This window comes from Syngnathus scovelli, chromosome 7 (genome assembly GCF_024217435.2).
Source record: "Syngnathus scovelli strain Florida chromosome 7, RoL_Ssco_1.2, whole genome shotgun sequence".
Classification (NCBI taxonomy): domain Eukaryota; kingdom Metazoa; phylum Chordata; class Actinopteri; order Syngnathiformes; family Syngnathidae; genus Syngnathus; species Syngnathus scovelli.
Window position 1 is genome coordinate 13,493,813 of NC_090853.1, and position 23,524 is coordinate 13,517,336.

The 23,524-nt window shown below is 47.6% G+C and overlaps 1 protein-coding gene across 14 annotated transcripts in view; it reads right to left on the reverse strand.

The window, feature by feature from the left end:
• phldb1b (pleckstrin homology-like domain, family B, member 1b) overlaps positions 1–23,524 on the reverse strand; it is a 154,998-nt gene that overhangs the window by 85,204 nt on the left and 46,270 nt on the right. For 12 of the 14 annotated variants that reach the window (XM_049725637.2, XM_049725640.2, XM_049725638.2 and 9 more), the window contains exons 3-4: positions 18,463–18,586; positions 13,971–14,141 (exon numbers count right to left, since the gene is read on the reverse strand). In XM_049725637.2, coding sequence (XP_049581594.1) covers positions 13,971–14,141; positions 18,463–18,586 — 295 coding nt within the window. Of the gene's footprint in view, positions 1–7,322; positions 10,234–13,970; positions 14,142–18,462; positions 18,587–23,524 lie in introns of those variants that run through there. The other 2 variants (XM_049725647.2, XM_049725649.2) reach the window with 2 other exon arrangements.

A 23,524-nucleotide genomic window follows, 5' to 3' on the forward strand; every position in this document is an offset into this window, starting at 1 on the left:
TTGAGTTTTTATGATTTGTATTTTTATTTTTGTATTTTTTCAGGATTACAGCGAAAATAGAGATTGTATCAGTATACGGTGGTGTTCCAAATAATAATAAATATTCATTGATTCTTCGTTGCTGTCTTTTGACAATTTTCAAGTTACGATACTGGGATGTTTGGTCATTCAGCCAATACTGAACTGAATATGACATCTGGGCCATATTGCCCAGGACTATTAAAAGGTCTATCGTCGCTGTAAATTCTTTTAACCGGTTGAGGCACCCACATTTTCTCCATCTTCCAAACCACTTGTCCTCATGAGGGTTCCCGGCATACTATCCCAGCAGTTCTTGGGTGGTAAGCGGGAAACAACCCGAACTGGTAACCGACCAATTGCAAGGTAGAGACAAACAATCATTCACACCTATGGGCAATTTGGAGTGGTCAATTGGCCTACTACACATGTTTTTGGAATGTGGGAGGAGACTAGAGCACCAGAACGAAACCCACACAGACACAGGGAAGAACATGCAGAGTCCACACAGAAGGCCCCATTTTAACAACAAATGTCATATCAGTATAAAAATAAGGGGTTAATCTCTATTATTATAAGACAAACACAAGAGGCACAGTATATTTTTCTGTAATGTTTTCTTAACACTAGGGAGGCAGGGGAGATTATAAGACTCAATCTTTAATCTTTTAAAATCTTTTCTAAAAACACTGAATAGAGATCACTTTATAACTGTGTTAACTTCAGGAAAATATTTATTTGCATTTAATTGTTTAGGAGATACTGATGAAAAAGATGACTCTGTGATGTTTGTTTTTGTATGAAATGCTTAAGATTAATTTTGGAAAACTTTATTTACGATAGAAAAATACCAGGAGCCGTTTACTAGTTGAAGTTTGATTTAGGTTTTTTAAATCATGCTGAGGACACAGAGAGATCACTGAACTATTTAATTGAATTGAAGAACAAAGATGTCTAATATTTTGGGAAAAAAAAGAAAAAAAATTAAACATTTTGCAAATTTGAAACGTTGTCCAATAAACATATTTAAAGACAATTCAAGAAAGTTAAGCGTTGGCGTTAGTGTTTTTTGTTTTAGTTTTACATCAATATTTTTCCTTATTGAAAATTAATCATGGCTTCAACTTTTGGTTATTGGCATCCATGACTACTAATAATTGGTATTGTATTGCCTCTGAAAAAAAAACATAATCTATCTCTACATAACACACATTGCCGAGGCTGTCATTTGGAATAATTGTGGCAAAAAAACATGCAGGCTTTAAGAGCAGGTTGTCAAGTTCCTTCCAAAAGGCAGTTTGCAAATGTTTTATTAGCTCCCTGAAAAGCTGCGCTCAGCAAACGAGCTGATGTAGAAAATGAAATCTATTTAATCAACGAATTCTTTCCGACAGGAAAATCAGATCGTTGTCATTTTAATAATTACACTGCACGGAGTAATATCACATAGGACTTTCACTGTTAGGATTGGCATCACAGAGTGGAGGATGAGTAGAGCTGTGTGTACATGCAACAAGATCCTACCCAGTAATTAAATGGATTGCCTGACCAGTGTGGTGGAGAGCAATGTCTTCCTCAGCACTCCAGAAATGATTCATCTAAACTCCCCTGCCTTCATCGCTGAGTGGATACTGAGAAGTCGCATCATTCAGCACCACAATGTTTCCACAGACTGACTGTTTAAACCATCCAAAGTAAAATGCTTTCTATAAAGTGCTTTCCATCGGAATAAGTCGTAGAGTTTTCTACTTGACTGATCTCCAGGTCTAAGGACACATAGAGAGTGAAATTGTTGCCATGAGATTCTATCCTCCCACAAGAACATAGCAACCCACTCTAACTGCAGGACCATCTAAGTGTATTACCAAACACATAAGGGCTGATTGAGTCAAGGTTAATACCCATAACCCATATATAGAACACACCAGTCAGCAAATTAAAAGTGTGTTCGTTTCGCCTTTGAGAAGGACGCTGTCATGTATGACTCATTTCAGATGAGAATTTAAGAGAATGTTTGTCAATTTGTAATAAAATACAACTTTAAAGTCTGTTTCATTACAGTCTAATCTTTTTTTAATGATCTAGCAGTACTTAAACAATGAAGTCTTTTTAGATAGCGCATGCTATTATGTTTTACTTCTATATTGAATGTCCCACAGTAATGATTGAAAAAATAATACAATTGTGTTTGAATTATTAAGAAAAAATTATAATTTATCAATTACATAAGTCAAAAGTCAAAGTCTGCTTTATTGTCAATTTCTTCACATGCCAAGACAAAGAGATCGAAATTATGTTCTCACTATCCCATGGTGACAAGACATAGGTCACAATGTACATACAAGTAAACAACACAAGAAAATAAAACAAGAAGGCACAAACAATGAATAATAGAATGGATTTAACTCCTACTTAAAAACAATCCATATCCTATTTTCCAAATTATTTACATAATGGGTGGCTCGGTGGGGCACTGGGTAGCACGTCCGCCTCACAGTTAGGAAGGTGCGGGTTCGATTCCACCTCTGGCCCTCCCTGTGTGGAGTTTGCATGTTCTCCCCGGGCCCACGTGGGTTTTCTCCAGGCACTCCAGTTTCCTCCCACGTCCCTTGGTAGGCCGATTGAGAACTCCAAATTGCCCATTGAGTGCGAGTCCGGATGATTGTTCATCTCTGTGTGCCCTGCGATTGGCTGGCAACCGGTTCAGGGTGTCCCCCGCCCACTGACCAATGACGGCTGGGATAGGCTCCAGCACACCCGCGACCCCCGTGGGGACTAAGCGGTTCGATGGATGGATTTACATAATGTCAAAGCTGATGAGACGAATCAGAGTAAGTATTCCTTTGGGGTCACAAAGGCATATGAGTTGTTGGGCCACTTTATGCCAAGACCTCTACGTGGCATTAAAAGAAGCAGCTGGACCAATTTGAAATATGTCTGTGGACCAAATTCTCTAATAACATCTTCGTGTTCCAACCACTGGACCAATCTTTCCAGCACATCAGTTTAGCCTCTGGGATATTTGCTTTAAAGATTAGATGTGAGGAAGCAAAAGTGGTTAGGAATGGGAGAGCTTCACATTCTAGTATAGTGAGCTCACAACAAGTCAGGAGATTTGTCACAGTATTTTACGTATGCAATATTATGTAAGGATGCTGCTGTATTAAGCCATGCAAGTCATTGGAGACTGTACGGCTTTGTGAGATGTCTCTGTGCCTGGACTGTTGTCACAAGTTATTCCCTCTGCACCATGCTGCCTGTCACATGCTACAAAAATATTTCAACCCTGGCCAGCACACTCCCTTTCTGTAAGCGATCCTTTTTGCAAGCTGCTTCTAGCGGTCACCTCATGTGGATTGTCCAAGTCCTCCTCAAGCTAAATTGGCCATAGTCATGTACATTATGCATCAGTATATCAGTTCACTTAGTTAAGGGGGGGCCTAAACAGAAGTGAAAGCTAACTGGAATTAGAGCAGCATTTGCAGTGATGCAGACTCTGCATTGGTCTATCACAAGGACTCACTATTTACCGGTTGGGCTACAGTCCAGGCATCACCAATGGTCACAAGTTGTGGGTTGTGACCAAAAATAAATAAATAAAAATTAAAAAAAATTATAAAAAACAAGATGCCATGGTTAATGGTTAAAATGGTTTTCCTCTTGCGGGGTGGCAGGGTATAAACCGCCCATGTGGCATTCTCTGAGCTTTTATCCGTTGTTCTGACCTGATCCAGAGACTTTACAACAGTGTGTGTCAACCGTTTTTCATTCACAGTACAGCTTTTCATTGGAAAAAATCTTGAGGCACACCAACAAAAATCTGTTAAGACGTAGCCACCTATATTAACGATATAGTCATTCTTATCAAAGTGTCTTAAATAGGAATCAACTCAAAAACATATTTTTATCATCTCTTATATTTATTCTTTCAAATTAAATGTGCACGTAAAGTGCAATAACATTTGGGAAAGATTTCACTGTTACAATATGAAAAGTTGCATGTACAAAATCTCAATCTCAGTATATTTTACTTGCTTGCTTGGTACCATAGCACTGTTAGATAGCTTTTCACCACATACCAAGTGCAACGGAGTCAGTGTTGTTGCATCCCAGGTAAAACTAAATCCGAATGAAATATAACTCTCATTGTATTGCCTCGAGCTCAAGGTATTTGCCTTCTTTCTCATACATCTGGGTCTGAATTTTGTCCAGGGCCCAGATCGGAGTTGGCATTTTTTCTTTTCAAAAACTTCTCCATCACTGTCAGCACAGTCTTGCTAGCCACAATGCTCTCACTGGTATACCTGTCACATTCATGCATCACTAATTCTATTGTCTTAGTGTACAATGCAATTCGCTCCCTGCTGCCATCTTGTGATAAGGAATCATTACATGATTAAGCTGCCAGTCACTACTACAGCACAGACACTCAACAATGGTATATTATCTGCGGATAATAATTAATTTGTTTTCAAAAAATATCTTTAGACCAATTAGGTGAAATTGGATCATTTTCCGTGGCACACCTGACGATCACTCACGACGCACTCGTGTGCCGCGGCACAGTGGTTGACAAACACTGCTTTACAATCAACAATCGAATTTGTCTTTATTTTAAAATGACTCGCCTTGTGCTTGGCGACTCTCTTTTGTCACTCTGCCATTGCTTTCCCAAACGAGCTGTGGCAAGTATGGAGCTTCTCTCCCCTGTCACAATTAGAGTAGAATTTACTTGTAAATACATAAAAACATTTATGATGTAGGCTTGAGAAGAATGAGCTTCCCCTACTTGATTGACCAGCAACCCCTATTAGTATGGGCCTTATTTTTTAGACATTGCTATACAGAAGAGGATGAGGCATAATCGAGTGAAGCATTGACACTCTAGTGTTGGTGTGGCAACAGATAATGTGAGCGGCTATACAGAATGAGCTGGTGAAAACCGCTAGAGATTTAAACATATCCACTGAGCTGTCTGCCTTTGGCCTAAACAAAATCACTAAAATCGCATTAGACCAGTGGTTTATTCTGCAGCAGTATTTAGACATGGTCTGAGCAGGTGTAAATTTAGATTGACTTTTTGGCATCAAATTGTCACTCTGCCAAGCAAATCTCTACAGATGCTCTGTTGCTGCATCAGAATACTCAGCTTGGCGCAGATCCGTCTGCTTTGTTGGCAAATACAGTCAGCAAGCCTTGTGCTTACATGATAATCAAGTTCTGCTCTCATTTGTGCCTTCACCAGATGTGCTTCCAATAACAATAAAGAAATATGCCTCTCCGCTGGGAGTGCCTTGAAATCTCTTTGGAAAAGCTGGAAAGTTGGGAGTCTGGGCTTTCCTGCTTAGGCTACCACCCCCGTGACACGACTATAAGTGGAAGAAGATGAACAGATGGTTGAAATATTGACCCAACATATTCAAAAAGATTGCAGTATATAGTGGGTGAGTTTAAATTTTACCATTGCAGTTAAGAACTATGACTTTTATTCATTACTGGTCAACTAGAATGAAGTCTTTAAATCACCAGCATGTGACATCACTCAAGCAGCAGAGAGGTTTCACAATAGGGTAGCCATAACTATGGTTGACAGTTGCTATGGAACACTTAAGTTATGGGGCTTAGCCAAAGGTCAAAAAGTCACCCGCCCCCCAGTTAATCAATGGGTGTTTTCAACAAGTCAGGGGTCATCAAACACAGGGGCCACACAAATGCCAGCGGAAGATTACTTTGACGGCAGTGCAAAGGAGTGGTGTTTGACTCTATATTCATGGGGGGTGAGGAATAAAAAAGACTTTATAACAAAGTTCTTGTCAATGGTTACATGTTTGAATTATATTTCCAAAGTCCATAGTAGAACCAGAACACCTCGCCATTCTGTAAAACTAGTTCATATACCAACAATAAGGTATCTTTAGTAATCCATAATTGGGTATCCGTACCACTTGGTGGCATTTGTACACGACAAGAGGACTGACCCAATTGCACTTTGCTAATGACAGCACTCACAGTGACCAGATGTGGAATTGTATAGTTGACACTTCACAATCACTGGAAGTGTCAATGGTACGTTACCTATTGTCTGAACAGATGTTCCCTGACCACAACCACCAAAGCCCCTTCTTCCTTTTGTCACAATGAAAGCCAATCCCCCGCTGGTAAACACGCACCTGAAGGAAAATGGATGTGGCCTAATCATGTCAGACAAGCCGTCTGTTTTAGTTCTCCAGGTGGGCTGGCTTCACTTAACAGCGCAGACTACCTAGATGTTCTTCTCTCATGTAGATTGCAACATATTGTCAAAACATGTGCACAAAACAGTGCACTTCCCGAGGTCAAAATCTATTGCTGAGTCAGTTCTTTTCATAAAATTCTCCAATTAGACAATTCAACAAATACTGTAGTAATGATTTTCAATAAACATGTTCAAGTTTCCACCACTTGGCTAAGATGTAGGTCTCCCAGAGCTGTTATTTTGGTTTTGTTTTTTTCTGTGAAAACTACACCCCGCTGATAGTGAAGACAGGCCACAAAGGCTTCCATGAAGTATGAAGCTAAAAAAAGGCTTTCAGAAGCTACAATCAGAGGAAGCATGTTTCTACTTCTGTCACAAGGCCTGGTTGGGTCACAGTAGCAACCAGGAATAGCAATGTAACAGTAGCCAGAGACAGTGAGGTCTGCTTATGTCAGAAGGTGGTAGTGGGGAGGCGTCTGCAAAACTGGACCCGTGTGTCCTGACTGTCTATAAACAGAACTCACATATATGTGGGGGAAATGTTTGAGCTGGTTGGTGTATATGTGGCATTTATACAGACCAAATTTTATTCAAACTTATTTTGGACTGATTATTTGGGACCGATTGGTGACGTGTGAACCCTGAACAGGATAAGCGGTATTTAAAAAAAAAAAAAAAGGATGTACATGGAAAATGCTAGTCTTTATCACTTTGTTTCATACAAAATCACAGTGGATTTGAAACACTAAATAAATAAATAAATAAATAAATAAATAAATAAATAAATAAATAAATTGCTGCCAAATGTCAATTGAAAGACATTTGCACCAAACTCAACATTGATAAAATCTAGTTTAGTACCTTCAGAAAAAATGAAACTGATGCTAACTTTCATACGACATGTCAGGGAGGTATTAAAAATGGGATTTAAAATATAAACGTTTCAATATCAAAAGTGTAGTACTCTATCTATACTGTACAGAGACAAATTGGTCTCAGTATTTTGCACACCAGCAACATAAAAATTCAGAGAAATAAAGACTACAGCAGAGAAAACAACCCCACTTACTTTATGTCCAATGAATGAAAGCGTTCTCTCCCTCCGCAGTGCTCATCGCCTCTGCAGCGTTTCAATTAAAAAAAAAAAAAAGGCTGTATCTTCGGATTATTTTTGAATAATTCAGGCAGCAACCGCTGTGTTTATGGTCTTTGTCCTTGCGTTCTTTTGTTATGATAATCCCTCTAAAAATCTAATGTATGTTGCCGTTTTCGGAGCGATCTCAACAGCAGCTGTCTATTTCACTTGTTACGCGCCGAGTTTACCCACTGGTGCGTGCGTGGATACATCACACCACAAACTTGATACGCTTTAAAATCCTTAGCTTCCTTTAGTCCAACGGGCAGTAATACACGTTCTCATCCAAGAAGCGCTCCTATGACTAAGTGCCTGCCGGCTTGCAGCACTGCCCGAGCCCGCACAGACACGATCCAAAAGAGAGTCCGGGTTGTCAGGGGAGGAGCACAGGGAGGAGCAAGAGGGAGAGACCGCTGGGAGAGGAGGGGGCACCATCAGACCAGACCCCACAAGAGGAGACTGTTACATGGAGCCATAGACATTAAAAAGCTGCTGCATGCAATATGTAACCCATTTATAGTATACAGACTATTCACTTTGGCTGTTTTTGTTTTTTTAAAACAAATTCCAGGGTCAGTGCAATTTTCAAACCAGCAAGTTTAAGTAATACGGTATGACAGTGTAAAATGAGTGTAATACTTCTCCAATGGGAAGTTCTTAGTAAACCATCAACCAACATTGAAGAAGATGAAGAAGAATTTCGCACTGAATTTTGGCTATCATGCTGGTTGGTAGATATCATGAAAGTGAATTTGTGCTGGTGTCAGTCAGCCAGTGCACGTGGATATTATTAAAACTATATTTTTTTCAGACTGTTATTCCTGCCATACCGTGAATAGTTCATCCACTGTAAACCTGCACTCTGAGTATTGCATCCAGTTCAAGTGCATTGGAAGCATGTCACAGATACCAGAGACAGATCTGATGTCTCTATATTATTAGCAATGTGTTGAGCATGTAAATATGTTTTTACAGTGTTGATGTGCAAAGAAAAAGGAACAGATGAAACCTTCCATTAGTGTGAGAGTTGGCCTACTAAGAATTGCTGTAAGTCCCTTCACAAGAGACAAAAGCCAGAAATGCTTTTTGCAAGAGTTTTACAGTAAGAAAATAGCCATCAAAATATTAGGTAATCAATAACCATCGATGTCTGATTTAGATCCCGTACTACAGGTCAGGACACCACTATGTCAGCAATTTATAATACCTCCTCAATGACACTTCTTATCTCTTCCCACACAGCATAAAGTTTGATTCTGATAGTTACTGTGAGCCTATAAACACTTTTGTAGAATCAGTAAGTAGGATTATTTCACATGTCACACATCACATGTCTTGCTGTTATTAGTTGATATTAGGCACTACAATATTGATGATACATTTTTTTGGGAGGGAGAATGATTGTACGGTACCACAGGGGAAATTCCACGCCCTGCAAGCAGTGACTAATGATGAACATTCCGCTCTGATGTCAATGTCTAAGAATGTTACATGACTAAGATGAAACTATTATAACTGTTTTACTTTTACTATGACTCATTTAAACATTAGAATGCTGACAAAAATGACAGAGACTGTCACCGATGTTGCTCGATCGGTAGTTATTGCTGGTTATGTTTTAAAAAAAAAAAAAAAAGCCTCTGTTAGCTGCACTTTGAACCAGTGTCAGGTTACAACTGTGAGGGGTTAACATGCAACTGTGAATGGATATCTTCTGGATGGGTTGGGGGTTCTATCTAGCTATCTAGCTATCTAGCTATCTATCTACCTACCTAGTGAAGGAATGGGGTCGAAATACAAAAAGTCCTACCTAGCTACAAAAACAGATATGCTCAAACCTCATTGAATAAAGTACATAAGCAGAAAAGTATATTCACATATTAAATCAATTAAAGAAACACTTTAAGCTTATAATTATACCTATACACCAAATCAATAAAGAAGACATAACTAGACATTTTTGATGAATGGTAATGAGAAAGGTTTTTATAACTTTATGATCTGATATATATTTCTGAGCACTTTGAAATAACAAATGACTTTTGATATATTGCCTTATAGCTTAATGACCTTTAAGGAACTGTGTAATGCATGCCTGATGTTTTTTCTCTAAATCATGGACACGGCCAGAGTCGTCTTGACCGTTCAGTACTTGATTGTATCTTATGTTTTGACTAATACTAGAAGCCAGTTTTTGATTACTACTGAACGCTCTGCACAGAGGGAATTATTTTGCCTAACAAAGAAAAGATACGGTTGGAAGCATGATTAAACTAAGAATAAGCAAAGACATGAAGTATCAAAAGAACAGCAATAGACTAATGATGTCACAGCCAAAAGCTAACATAATTTCGTACAAAATGACAAAATTGAAAGAATGAGGTACGACAGTGTATGTCCAAGATTGATGAAGAATGTTCACAGGAAGGTCACGTGGAGATTAAACCAGCAGGTGCCAGAGGGAGCCAGCCAAGGACTCGGCCAAAGATGATCGCCAAGGCCGAAAGACGGGATGGAGGACAACGGCCCCCACACACACCGAATCGCCTATAACCAGCACCCACTCCCGTGGCGAACTTGCCCCACCCCAAAGACTCATCACCCATCAAACTCGGCCCACACTGGCATGTGCAACTGATATAAGCTAACCAAAGAACCTTGAACGTTGCCTTTTCTGAATGGAGACTTTCTGCTCTTGAAGGGCCCAGCGCTGTATTGTACGTTCCAGAAGACAGAGCTTTTTGAACAAGAATTGTGATTGAACTCAACCAACCTGTGTAAGTCTTATTTCTGCTTTAGTGTCTTAGCATTTTCCTAAATCTGAAGAAACCAAACGAGCACGCCTGCCTGCCTGCCTGCCTGCCTGCCTGCCTGCCTGCCTGCCTGCCTGCCTGCCTGCCTGCCTGCCTGCCTGCCTGCCTGCCTGCCTGCCTGCCTGCCTGCCTGCCTGCCTGCCTGCCTGCCTGCCTGCCTGCCTGCCTGCCTGCCTGCCTGCCTGCCTGCCTGCCTGCCTGCCTGCCTGCCTGCCTGCCTGCCTGCCTGCCTGCCTGCCTGCCTGCCTGCCTGCCTGCCTGCCTGCCTGCCTGCCTGCCTGCCTGCCTGCCTGCCTGCCTGCCTGCCTGCCTGCCTGCCTGCCTGCCTGCCTGCCTGCCTGCCTGCCTGCCTGCCTGCCTGCCTGCCTGCCTGCCTGCCTGCCTGCCTGCCTGCCTGCCTGCCTGCCTGCCTGCCTGCCTGCCTGCCTGCCTGCCTGCCTGCCTGCCTGCCTGCCTGCCTGCCTGCCTGCCTGCCTGCCTGCCTGCCTGCCTGCCTGCCTGCCTGCCTGCCTGCCTGCCTGCCTGCCTGCCTGCCTGCCTGCCTGCCTGCCTGCCTGCCTGCCTGCCTGCCTGCCTGCCTGCCTGCCTGCCTGCCTGCCTGCCTGCCTGCCTGCCTGCCTGCCTGCCTGCCTGCCTGCCTGCCTGCCTGCCTGCCTGCCTGCCTGCCTGCCTGCCTGCCTGCCTGCCTGCCTGCCTGCCTGCCTGCCTGCCTGCCTGCCTGCCTGCCTGCCTGCCTGCCTGCCTGCCTGCCTGCCTGCCTGCCTGCCTGCCTGCCTGCCTGCCTGCCTGCCTGCCTGCCTGCCTGCCTGCCTGCCTGCCTGCCTGCCTGCCTGCCTGCCTGCCTGCCTGCCTGCCTGCCTGCCTGCCTGCCTGCCTGCCTGCCTGCCTGCCTGCCTGCCTGCCTGCCTGCCTGCCTGCCTGCCTGCCTGCCTGCCTGCCTGCCTGCCTGCCTGCCTGCCTGCCTGCCTGCCTGCCTGCCTGCCTGCCTGCCTGCCTGCCTGCCTGCCTGCCTGCCTGCCTGCCTGCCTGCCTGCCTGCCTGCCTGCCTGCCTGCCTGCCTGCCTGCCTGCCTGCCTGCCTGCCTGCCTGCCTGCCTGCCTGCCTGCCTGCCTGCCTGCCTGCCTGCCTGCCTGCCTGCCTGCCTGCCTGCCTGCCTGCCTGCCTGCCTGCCTGCCTGCCTGCCTGCCTGCCTGCCTGCCTGCCTGCCTGCCTGCCTGCCTGCCTGCCTGCCTGCCTGCCTGCCTGCCTGCCTGCCTGCCTGCCTGCCTGCCTGCCTGCCTGCCTGCCTGCCTGCCTGCCTGCCTGCCTGCCTGCCTGCCTGCCTGCCTGCCTGCCTGCCTGCCTGCCTGCCTGCCTGCCTGCCTGCCTGCCTGCCTGCCTGCCTGCCTGCCTGCCTGCCTGCCTGCCTGCCTGCCTGCCTGCCTGCCTGCCTGCCTGCCTGCCTGCCTGCCTGCCTGCCTGCCTGCCTGCCTGCCTGCCTGCCTGCCTGCCTGCCTGCCTGCCTGCCTGCCTGCCTGCCTGCCTGCCTGCCTGCCTGCCTGCCTGCCTGCCTGCCTGCCTGCCTGCCTGCCTGCCTGCCTGCCTGCCTGCCTGCCTGCCTGCCTGCCTGCCTGCCTGCCTGCCTGCCTGCCTGCCTGCCTGCCTGCCTGCCTGCCTGCCTGCCTGCCTGCCTGCCTGCCTGCCTGCCTGCCTGCCTGCCTGCCTGCCTGCCTGCCTGCCTGCCTGCCTGCCTGCCTGCCTGCCTGCCTGCCTGCCTGCCTGCCTGCCTGCCTGCCTGCCTGCCTGCCTGCCTGCCTGCCTGCCTGCCTGCCTGCCTGCCTGCCTGCCTGCCTGCCTGCCTGCCTGCCTGCCTGCCTGCCTGCCTGCCTGCCTGCCTGCCTGCCTGCCTGCCTGCCTGCCTGCCTGCCTGCCTGCCTGCCTGCCTGCCTGCCTGCCTGCCTGCCTGCCTGCCTGCCTGCCTGCCTGCCTGCCTGCCTGCCTGCCTGCCTGCCTGCCTGCCTGCCTGCCTGCCTGCCTGCCTGCCTGCCTGCCTGCCTGCCTGCCTGCCTGCCTGCCTGCCTGCCTGCCTGCCTGCCTGCCTGCCTGCCTGCCTGCCTGCCTGCCTGCCTGCCTGCCTGCCTGCCTGCCTGCCTGCCTGCCTGCCTGCCTGCCTGCCTGCCTGCCTGCCTGCCTGCCTGCCTGCCTGCCTGCCTGCCTGCCTGCCTGCCTGCCTGCCTGCCTGCCTGCCTGCCTGCCTGCCTGCCTGCCTGCCTGCCTGCCTGCCTGCCTGCCTGCCTGCCTGCCTGCCTGCCTGCCTGCCTGCCTGCCTGCCTGCCTGCCTGCCTGCCTGCCTGCCTGCCTGCCTGCCTGCCTGCCTGCCTGCCTGCCTGCCTGCCTGCCTGCCTGCCTGCCTGCCTGCCTGCCTGCCTGCCTGCCTGCCTGCCTGCCTGCCTGCCTGCCTGCCTGCCTGCCTGCCTGCCTGCCTGCCTGCCTGCCTGCCTGCCTGCCTGCCTGCCTGCCTGCCTGCCTGCCTGCCTGCCTGCCTGCCTGCCTGCCTGCCTGCCTGCCTGCCTGCCTGCCTGCCTGCCTGCCTGCCTGCCTGCCTGCCTGCCTGCCTGCCTGCCTGCCTGCCTGCCTGCCTGCCTGCCTGCCTGCCTGCCTGCCTGCCTGCCTGCCTGCCTGCCTGCCTGCCTGCCTGCCTGCCTGCCTGCCTGCCTGCCTGCCTGCCTGCCTGCCTGCCTGCCTGCCTGCCTGCCTGCCTGCCTGCCTGCCTGCCTGCCTGCCTGCCTGCCTGCCTGCCTGCCTGCCTGCCTGCCTGCCTGCCTGCCTGCCTGCCTGCCTGCCTGCCTGCCTGCCTGCCTGCCTGCCTGCCTGCCTGCCTGCCTGCCTGCCTGCCTGCCTGCCTGCCTGCCTGCCTGCCTGCCTGCCTGCCTGCCTGCCTGCCTGCCTGCCTGCCTGCCTGCCTGCCTGCCTGCCTGCCTGCCTGCCTGCCTGCCTGCCTGCCTGCCTGCCTGCCTGCCTGCCTGCCTGCCTGCCTGCCTGCCTGCCTGCCTGCCTGCCTGCCTGCCTGCCTGCCTGCCTGCCTGCCTGCCTGCCTGCCTGCCTGCCTGCCTGCCTGCCTGCCTGCCTGCCTGCCTGCCTGCCTGCCTGCCTGCCTGCCTGCCTGCCTGCCTGCCTGCCTGCCTGCCTGCCTGCCTGCCTGCCTGCCTGCCTGCCTGCCTGCCTGCCTGCCTGCCTGCCTGCCTGCCTGCCTGCCTGCCTGCCTGCCTGCCTGCCTGCCTGCCTGCCTGCCTGCCTGCCTGCCTGCCTGCCTGCCTGCCTGCCTGCCTGCCTGCCTGCCTGCCTGCCTGCCTGCCTGCCTGCCTGCCTGCCTGCCTGCCTGCCTGCCTGCCTGCCTGCCTGCCTGCCTGCCTGCCTGCCTGCCTGCCTGCCTGCCTGCCTGCCTGCCTGCCTGCCTGCCTGCCTGCCTGCCTGCCTGCCTGCCTGCCTGCCTGCCTGCCTGCCTGCCTGCCTGCCTGCCTGCCTGCCTGCCTGCCTGCCTGCCTGCCTGCCTGCCTGCCTGCCTGCCTGCCTGCCTGCCTGCCTGCCTGCCTGCCTGCCTGCCTGCCTGCCTGCCTGCCTGCCTGCCTGCCTGCCTGCCTGCCTGCCTGCCTGCCTGCCTGCAAGTTCACATTCAGGTCACATTCACCCTGCCTTCCAACATTCAGTACCTTACATACAGGGCAGTGATCCGGGAAAAAGGAATACAAAGCTAATTTGCTAGCCAGCGTGAAAGCAGCTTACGTCTTACCTTGAGACAAGCGGATCGGTTGTGTCACTTGGAGTCCATCAACAGCACACAGATTCCCGCAGGGGTGTAGCATGATGACCCCTGACCTATTTTCTATGTAGCAATGTTGAGCTTCCACCCCAGGGCCTTGGATGTTGATGTCCATGGGACCATGACCTACAGTTGTGCGGCCTGTGGAGAAGAAGAAAGCATGCACTACTGGTTCATGAGGGGAAAATGTTCAGGTTACCTAGTATATGTGGTGAATTCTAATTTTACACTTAAAGCATGTAACTCAATAACCATACTACATTGTAACATACTGACATGCCTGGCCATATGTATTCAGCTTATTGTAGTACCAGCAACAGAGACCGTATTGGCTCGAATATAAGATGGCGTTTTTTGCATTGAAATAAGACTGAAAAAGTGGGGGTCGTCTTACATTCGGGGTCTAGACATTATAACCATTCACAACGCTAGATGGCGCCATATAGCTTTAAAATGAATGCTGAACTTAACTCCCCAGGCCAAAGCGAACCCCTGTTACGAAGAAGAAGAAAAATGAAAATAGCGGTAGCACGAAGAAGAAATATAAAAAATAGCGGTAAGAAAGAAAAGATAAGAAAATAAAGGAAGAGATAACAGAAAATGGAGAAACGTAGCGACAATCTGGAGAAAAGTGGGTCAAAGATCGGCCAGGTTAACCGGCAGCTGAGGAGAAGTTATGATGCAAATTTCAAGATGATGGTGATAAATGAGGCAGAGACTTCAAACAATTGCAAAGTGGCTGTGAAATATGGTGTCACAGAGTGTAATGTACGGAGATGGAGAGCTCAAAAGATCGCCTAAAAATGCTCACAATCAGAGAAAAGCTTTCTGTGGTCCTCAGAGCAGCCGCTTTCAAGAGTTCGACAGGAGGGTGTGCATGTACGTGGACAATGACACTGAGCACAGCGAGGCAGAGGATGTTGTGAGGAGTAATGTTCTGATATGACAGATCTCAACTACTCTTAAGTTTAAACCAGTTTGCATTATTTTATTGCAATGTTTTTCCTTATTCAGATTTATTTCAAGACTACAGTTACAGTTAGACTTCACTTTGATGGTTAATGCAGTTATTGCAATTTTGTTGTTTTATCACAGTACATTGGTTTATTTACATTTCAAAAACCAGAAGCCATTCACTTACAAATGTGGTTGCACTTTAGGCCTGATGTACTTTCCATAATTTAAGTGGACCTAAGTGAGCAGGGAGCTTAATTTTGTCCGATCGCGCAACTGCAGCGCACCGCCGATCGCGCAACCGTTGCGCGTCGCCGACCGCGCAACTGCACCGCGCTGGTCGCATTATTGTGACAGAGCCGTCGCTGAAATTTAGAAAATATTTTTAAAGTCCTGATGTACTTTCCAAAATTTAAGTGGACCTCAGTGCGCAGGGAGCTTGATTTGGTCCGATCGCGCAACCGCAGCGCGCCGGGCGCTCACTGTCGCATTGCTTTAAGAGCGTCTTTGTGGTTTAGGATGGCTTTACTGCTCCCACTTGCTTTCTTTGGAGGCATGATAAGGGATTAATACAATCCTCAAAGTAACGAAAATACAATAACTACGGAGTCAGTCGGCATCCGGGTCGCGCCGTCGGGTTTTCTCGGGTCCTCCCGGCTCATCTCGCGAGGTTCGACCTCGGAATTTTGTTCAACAACCGAAGCAAAAAAATCTCGAATTTCTTGTTCAAATTCCAATTTGTTTGAGAACCGGAACGTTCGGAAACTATGGTTTGACTGTAAAATAAATAGATGCAGCTCGCTGACAAGTGTCGCTATTTGAGCTAATTTTAGAACAGTCCTGCGGGCGAACCATGCGGTCCTCACGGGCTACCTGGTGCCCGCGGGCACCGTGTTGGTGACCCTGTCATAAACATTACTGAACATATTTCAATACTACATACAGCAGATCGTCGGCATCCGGCAGAAACCTTGTATGACCAAATATGGTCAAAATAATATTTTTCCCAGAAATTGATACTAAAGGCCACTTTACACACGTTTTATGCTATAAGAATACATTTAGACTGGTGAAAACAACTTAAAAACCAATACATTGCCACTCCCAAACGCAACTCATGTTTGAGAGGTATTGCAAAACAACTTCTGTTTCGTCGTTCTCCGGAGGATGTGTCGTAATTGTCGCCTCTATTTAAAGTCTGGATGTATTTTGGACAACAATATGTGAAAATAGTAAGTTTAGCAGTTAGCTACATTAAGTTGGCTAAATGATATACAGTTGAGACTGTTAATGCTTCAATAAATAAGGATCCTTGTGAGTCACAGAAGTTTTTAATTGAGTCTCAGGTAGAATGAAATGGTCTAAACCAGGTATGGGCAAACTACGGCCCGCGGGCCACATCCGGCCCACGGGACTGTTTAATCTGGCCCGCCAACCCTAAATAAATTGTATTATTAAACGTTTTTTTTTTTGTCATTTTGCCTGCAACGACTGTGTTTCCCCAGTAGATGGGGAACCACTCGCCTGCGCATTTACTACCGGAAGCCGTGTCAGAAAGCTCGGTGCACACTCACAAGTGCGTGTACGTACTCAGTAGTACGGAAATGGCGCACTCGCGCTCTATTTGTATCAGTGCCGAATTTAAAGCGTGGGCTGTGACGACAGCATTCTTGTAATTTGCGCGCCGAGCTTTCGGATACAGTTTTACGCTAAAGCCACCCACAAACCTTCCCCTGCAATCCTTCCATTAAAATGAGTCGCCCATGGAAAAGCAAGGTGGACACTGAGTGCCGAGTGTTTAAAAAGAGTGGCCAATTTGGCTCGACGTACGCGACGTGACGTTCAGCCACATGAACATCAATATCAACCCGTCACAGATCTAGGTAAACGGACCAACACCTCGGATCTCTCCTAAGAATTGCCACAACAAATTTTACTCCAGACTATGACACACTATCAAAAAATGGGAGATCAACAACACTGTTCCCACTGAAAATGAAGGGGAGGCTTTCAAGTTTGTTGTAAAAAAATGCATTTTGAATATGATCTGTACAAATAGCAGGGATTGAAACTAGCGACCATTCTCATTTTCAAACAATGCAGGATGCTCAAGGACATTGATGCACCACCTGTTTGTGACTAATCTTAACCTGTAAAGTTCTTAAGGCTTACTTTAAGGAAGTGTTTCCCGTTTCCTCACCTCTGTTACCAGGTGTTTGTGAGTTAAAACTCTGCTCTCATTTTCAGATACCCCTCACCGTGTTGCCGTTTTGATTACTTTATTTGGATGTATGCTTTCACCGATTCTTCAAGATGATATATTTGGTCAGAATGTTTGCCGTTTGATGTGATCTCATAAGATAAACATCTTTCATTAATCTGACCTGCAGGCACTGAAGTGATGGAGACTGTTATTCATAACAACAGTGTCGTATTTTATGACAATCACTGATAGCAGTTTTTTAGGGATTTTTTTTTTTTAATGCTGTTAATAAATGCATTTGTTTTCAAAAAACCTTTTTGGAATATCCATGCTTTACTACCTACTAAAGGCCAAAACCTTTTATGCAATGACCTTTACAGGTCGTTTATATTACTTCACACAAACACTACATCCATCTGCTCCTGGTTCGGCCCCCCGGTCAAAATTTAGAACCCAATTCGGCCCGCAAGTCAAAAAGTTTGCCCACCCCTGGTCTAAACCGAACCTCTAAGGCACCAATGGGCAACTTAAATGCTGAATGGAGGGTACCATTTTTCGTCAGTGCTGCTGGAGGGCGACATAGAACCACATACTTCCTAACTGGATGAATGACACTTGACGGCACAGATACGTATGCATCCACCACGTCTGACCAGCGAGTTGCATTTGAAGAGAATAAAACGAGCCGGTTTGGTTGACCATAATTAGTTGGCTGTGAATACTTCCACAACAGCGCAGGCCTTCATCTCGCAGATCTGATGAACTGTGGTGGTCTATGAAATAACCACTTAACACTGGGTCATACCAACATCTTCATAGATATGTGCTGGATTTGTACCTATCACAACAACAGAGACCTGTTTAATACACTTACCAAAGAGTATGCTTCAAACATTTTACCCGTATATATGTATAATAGTGCTTTTTATATCACTTTGAATCAACTGCAGAATTGCTCTATCAATCCAATAGAACAAAGAGAAATATTGTAGGGCTTTGGCCTATGGCCTCACAAAATGTCACAGGTATGTACGGTATCAAGAAACACACCCTGTGTACCAGCATGAATAGACACAGACACATAAAGGGAAAGCAGGTGCAGACAAAGAGGCACACAGCAGAGATATTATAGTGAAAAGGCAGCCCAGGCCAAAACGTTACACATGCATAAACCTGCGAGCAAAATTCGAAAGAACGATGATAGTGAGGTGATATGATAACAAGCTTCCTACTCAATGTAAGTGACTGGAATGTTGCGCAAGGAAGGAAATGTACATTATAAAGACAAAAGACCAAAATACTTACCCTCAGGTAGAGGCAGCAAAGTGATGGCAACACTCAGACGTCCACTACCAAGGCTGACTAGATGTGGGCGTTCTGCCTGGAACTTCAGGCCCTTTCCAGTCTCAATCAAATCCAGTGGAGTGCTCTGTTGAGGAAGATCAAGGTAAGAAAACTGTAACTTATGCAGATTCGTACTAGGTTTTGGGTCATTTTAAAGGTAAATTTAAAAAGAAAGAAATACACATTTCTGTCAGTTTCTCTTTAAAAATGTTTACGTATATATCTCAGGACCAGAAGCCTCATCTGGAGAATCATCATTAATATCTCATTTGAGCATACATGGAAGTATAACATCTATAATTTTATGTTGTAGACAGTTTTAAACACCAAATTAAATAAAACCAGGTAATATACCAGCTCAGTGGTCTTGTGGTATGAGTGTCCGCCCTGAGACTGGGAGGTCGTGGGTTCGATCCCCGGCCGAGTCATACCAAAAGACTATAAAATGGAACCCGATGCCTCCCTGCTTGACACTCAGCATTAAGGGTTGGATTGGGGATGCTGTGAGGAGCTGCGCCCCACAGCCATTATAAGCAATGTATAGATTCTACTATGGAAGCTCGTCTGAGGATGACCTAATTAATTAATAATAAGGTAATATAATGTACAAAAAATAGCATGGACCCATACATGGCAAACTATGAAAGGATCCAGTCAGTTGTCATGTCCTGACAATCAGATTAAAGTGGTTAACCGTCATATTACAGACTTGCGAGAAGTTTACTCATCATGTGCGGGAACGAGAGCAGGAGCTTTTATCAATATTTCCACTATAAGAAGTGATTAGAATGATTGACTGTGTGATGCCATATAATCAGCGCTCCACAATTCACAAGTCTGGCATTGCTGACTTGTAATGAGTGCATTAAAGTTCAGCAAATTTTGTATCGGCAGCAGGAATACAGTTATTGCCTCTTCTACAGAGTGCTGCAGCTCCCATGTGGCACACAGTGCATTAGCTTCTCAGTGTGCCTTTACTCTTGTGCACTATTCAGCCAGGGTCTCCAAACATGCGTGTATGAGCGTATACGATTTTCAATATCATTCAAATCAAATCATATCAATCATATGTACTATGTATTACACATTGAGTTGAGCTGTTGGGCCTTTCGAAACTCATCTATCCAGTTCAAAATGTCTTAGCAGAATTTAAAAAGAGAGAAATCATTAAAAGCGGTGTTGTCAGATTATTGATGAATTAATTATTTCAATTTGGGACGCAAAACGTAAATCCAGGACCTTTGTCCCATTCAGTCATTTCATTTCAATGCATTAGACTAAAACTTGAACAATGATGGACATACAGTATCTTCTCACCTCTAATCTGAAATTTTTAAATTATTTTTTTTTTCATTTTTTTTATTCTTTGGCTTTCAACTGACTGGCTTTTGACTGTTACTGTTCTGCTACTCTATATTCATTTGTGTTTCAAGTTGAGCTGTTGGGCCTTTCGAAACTCATCTATCCAGTTCAAAATGTCTTAGCAGAATTTAAAAAGAGAGAAATCATTAAAAGCGGTGTTGTCAGATTATTGATGAATTAATTATTTCAATTTGGGACGCAAAACGTAAATCCAGGACCTTTGTCCCATTCAGTCATTTCATTTCAATGCATTAGACTAAAACTTGAACAATGATGAACATACAGTATCTTCTCACCTCTAATCTGAAATTTTTAAATTATTTTTTTTTTCATTTTTTTTATTCTTTGGCTTTCAACTGACTGGCTTTTGACTGTTACTGTTCTGCTACTCTATATTCATTTGTGTTTCAATCTACTATTTTCACTACCATTGTGGTTGTCCAATTGCTATATGTGAAGAGTTTTGTGTTGTAAAATACACCAAATGGGGCCCGGCTGGGCACAGCCGGAAAAGGAAACATGGGTCCCCTTTCCCATGGGCTCACCACCTGGCTCACCAAAGGTAGGGACCTTGGCGGTCCGATCCCTGGCTGCAGAAGCTGGCTCTTGGAACATGGAATGTCACCTCTCTGGCTGGAAAGGAGCCCGAGCTGGAGTGCAAGGCAGAAACGTTCCGAATAGACATAGTCGGACTTGCCTCCACACACAGTTTGGGTTCCGGTACAAGCCCTCTCGAGAGGGGCTGGACTCTCTTCCACTCTGGAGTTGCCCACGGTGAGAGGCGTCGAGCAGGTGTCGGTATACTTATTGCCCCCCAGCTTGGCACCTGCACATTGGGGTTCACCCCGGTGAACGAGAGGGTAGCCTCCCTCCGCCTTCGGGTGGAAGGACGGGTCCTGACTGTTGTTTGTGTCTATGCACCAAACAGCAGCTCAGAGTACCCACCCTTTTTGGAGTCCTTGGAAGAAGTGCTGGAGAGCGCTCCTTCTGGGGACTCCATCGTTCTACTGGGTGACTTCAATGCTCACGTGGGCAATGACAGTGAGACCTGGAAGGCGTGATTGGGAGGAATGACCCCCCCAATCTGAACCCGAGCGGTGTTCTATTATTGGATTTCTGTGCTCAACACGTATTGTCAATAATGAACACCATGTTCAAACATAGGGGTGTCCATGTGTGCACTTGGCACCAGGACACACTAGGCCGCAGTTCGATGATCGACTTTGTAGTCGTGTCATCGGATTTGCGGCCGCATGTTTTGGACACTCGGGTGAAGAGAGGGGCGGAGCTGTCAACTGATCACCACCTGGTGGTGGGTTGGCTCTGATGGTGGGGGAAGATGTCGGTCCAACCTGGCAGGCCCAAACGTATTGTGAGGTTCTGCTGGGAACATCTGGCAGAATCCCCTGTCAGGAAGAGCTTCAACTCCCACCTCCGGCAGAGCTTTTCCCACATTCCAGAGGAGGCGGGGGACATTGAGTCAGAGTGGACCATGTTCCGTGCCTCCATTGTTGAGGCACCCGACCGGAGCTGTGGCCGTGAGGTGGTTGGTGCCTGTCGTGGCGGGAATCCCCGAACCCGCTGGCGGACACCGGCGGTAAGGGATGCCGTCAAGCTGAAGAAGGAGCCCTATCGGACCGTTTTGGCCTGCGGGACTCCAGAGGCAGCTGACAGGTACCGGATGGCCAAGCGGAACACAACTTCGGCGGTTGCTGAGGCAAAAACCCGGGCGTGGGAGGAGTTTGGCAAGGCCATGGAGAATGATTTCCGGACAGCTTCAAGGAAATTCTGGTCCACCATCCGGCGTCTCAGGAGGGGGATTCAGTGCACTGTCAAAACTGTTTACAGTGGAGATGGCGTTCTGCTGACCTGGACTCGGGACGTCGTGAGTCGGTGGGGAGAGTACTTCAAATACCTCCTCAATTCCACCGACCCGCTTTCCATTGTGGAAGCAGGGCCTGGAGACTCTGAGGTGGACTCTCCAATCTCTGTCGTCGAAGTCACTGAGGTAGTTAAAATAATCCTCGGGGACAATGCCCCGGGGGTGGATGAGATCCGCCCAGAGTTTTTAAAGGCTCTGGATTTTGGGGGCTGTCAAGGCTGACACGCCTCTACAGCATTGCATGGACATCGGGGACGGTGCCTCTGGATTGGCAGACTGGGGTGGTGGTTCCCCTCTTTAAGAAGGAGGACCGGAGGGTGTGTTCCAACTATAGGGGAATCACACTCCTCAGCCTCCCTGGTAAGGTCTATTCAGGAGTGCTGGAGAGGAGGGTCCGTCAGGAGGTCGAACCTCGGATTCAGGAGGAGCAGTGTGGCTTTCGTCCTGGCCGTGGAACAGTGGACCAGCTCTACACCCAGGATCCTCGAGGGGGGCATGGGAGTTTGCTCAACCAGTGCACATGTTTTGTGGACTTGGAGAAGGCATTCGACCGTGTCCCTCGGGAGGTTCTGTGGAGGGTGCTTCGGGAGTATGGGATGCCGAGCCAACTGATGAGGATGGTTCGGTCCCTGTATCACCGATGCCAGAGTTTATTCCGCATTTCCGGCAGTAAGTCGGATTCGTTCCCCATGAGGGTTGGACTCCGCCAAGGCTGCTCTTTGTCACCGATTCTGTTCATAACGCAGCCAAGGTGTTGAGGGTGTCCGGTTTGGCAACCTCAGCATTGCGTCTCTGCTTTTTGCAGACAACGTGGTGCTGTTGGCTTCTTCAAGCCGTGACCTCCAGCTCTCACTGGGGCGGTTCGCAGCCGAGTGTGAAGCGGCCGGGGTGAGGGTTAGCACCTCCAAATCCGAGGCCATAGTCCTCGGTCGGAAAAGGGTGGAATGCCCTCTCCGGATCGGAGATGAGACCCTGCCCCAAGTGGAGGAGTTAAAGTATCTTGGGGTCTTGTTCACGAGCGAGGGCACGATGGAGCACGAGATCGACAGGCGGATCGGTGCAGCGTCAGCAGTAATGCGGACTCTGTACCAGTCCATCGTGGTGAAGAGAGAGCTGAGCTAAAAGGCAAAGCTCTCAATTTACCGGTCGATCTATGCTCCTACCCTCACCTATGGTCACGAGTTATGGGTCATGACCGAAAGAACGAGATCCCGGATACAAGCGGCCAAAATGAGTTTCATCCGCAGGGTGTCCGGGCTCTCCCTTAGATAAGGCGAGAAGCTCGGTCATCCGGAAGGGACTCGAAGCAGACCCGCTCCTCCTCCACGTTGAGAGGAGCCAGATGAGGTGGCTCAGGCATCTAATCAGGATGCCTCCTGGACGCCTCCCTGGGGAGGTGTTCCGGGTATGTCCCACCGGTAGGAGACCTCGCGGACGACCCAGGACGCACTGGAGAGACGATCTCTCTCGGCTGGCCTGGGAACTCCTTGGGATCCCCCGGGATGAGCTGGATGAAGTGGCTGGGGAGAGGAAAGTCTGGGAGTCCCTCCTAAAGCTCCTAGCCCTGCGACCCGACCCCGAATAAGCGAAAGAGGATGGATGGATGGATGGATGGATGGATGGATGGATGGATGGATGGATGGATGGATGGATGGATGGATGGATGGATGGATGGATGGATGGATGGATGGATGGATGGATGAAAATACACCAAATAAAGTTGTACTGTATTGTATTAATTGTGTCAGTTCATTGCCTTCTATTAATTAACTGGATGGT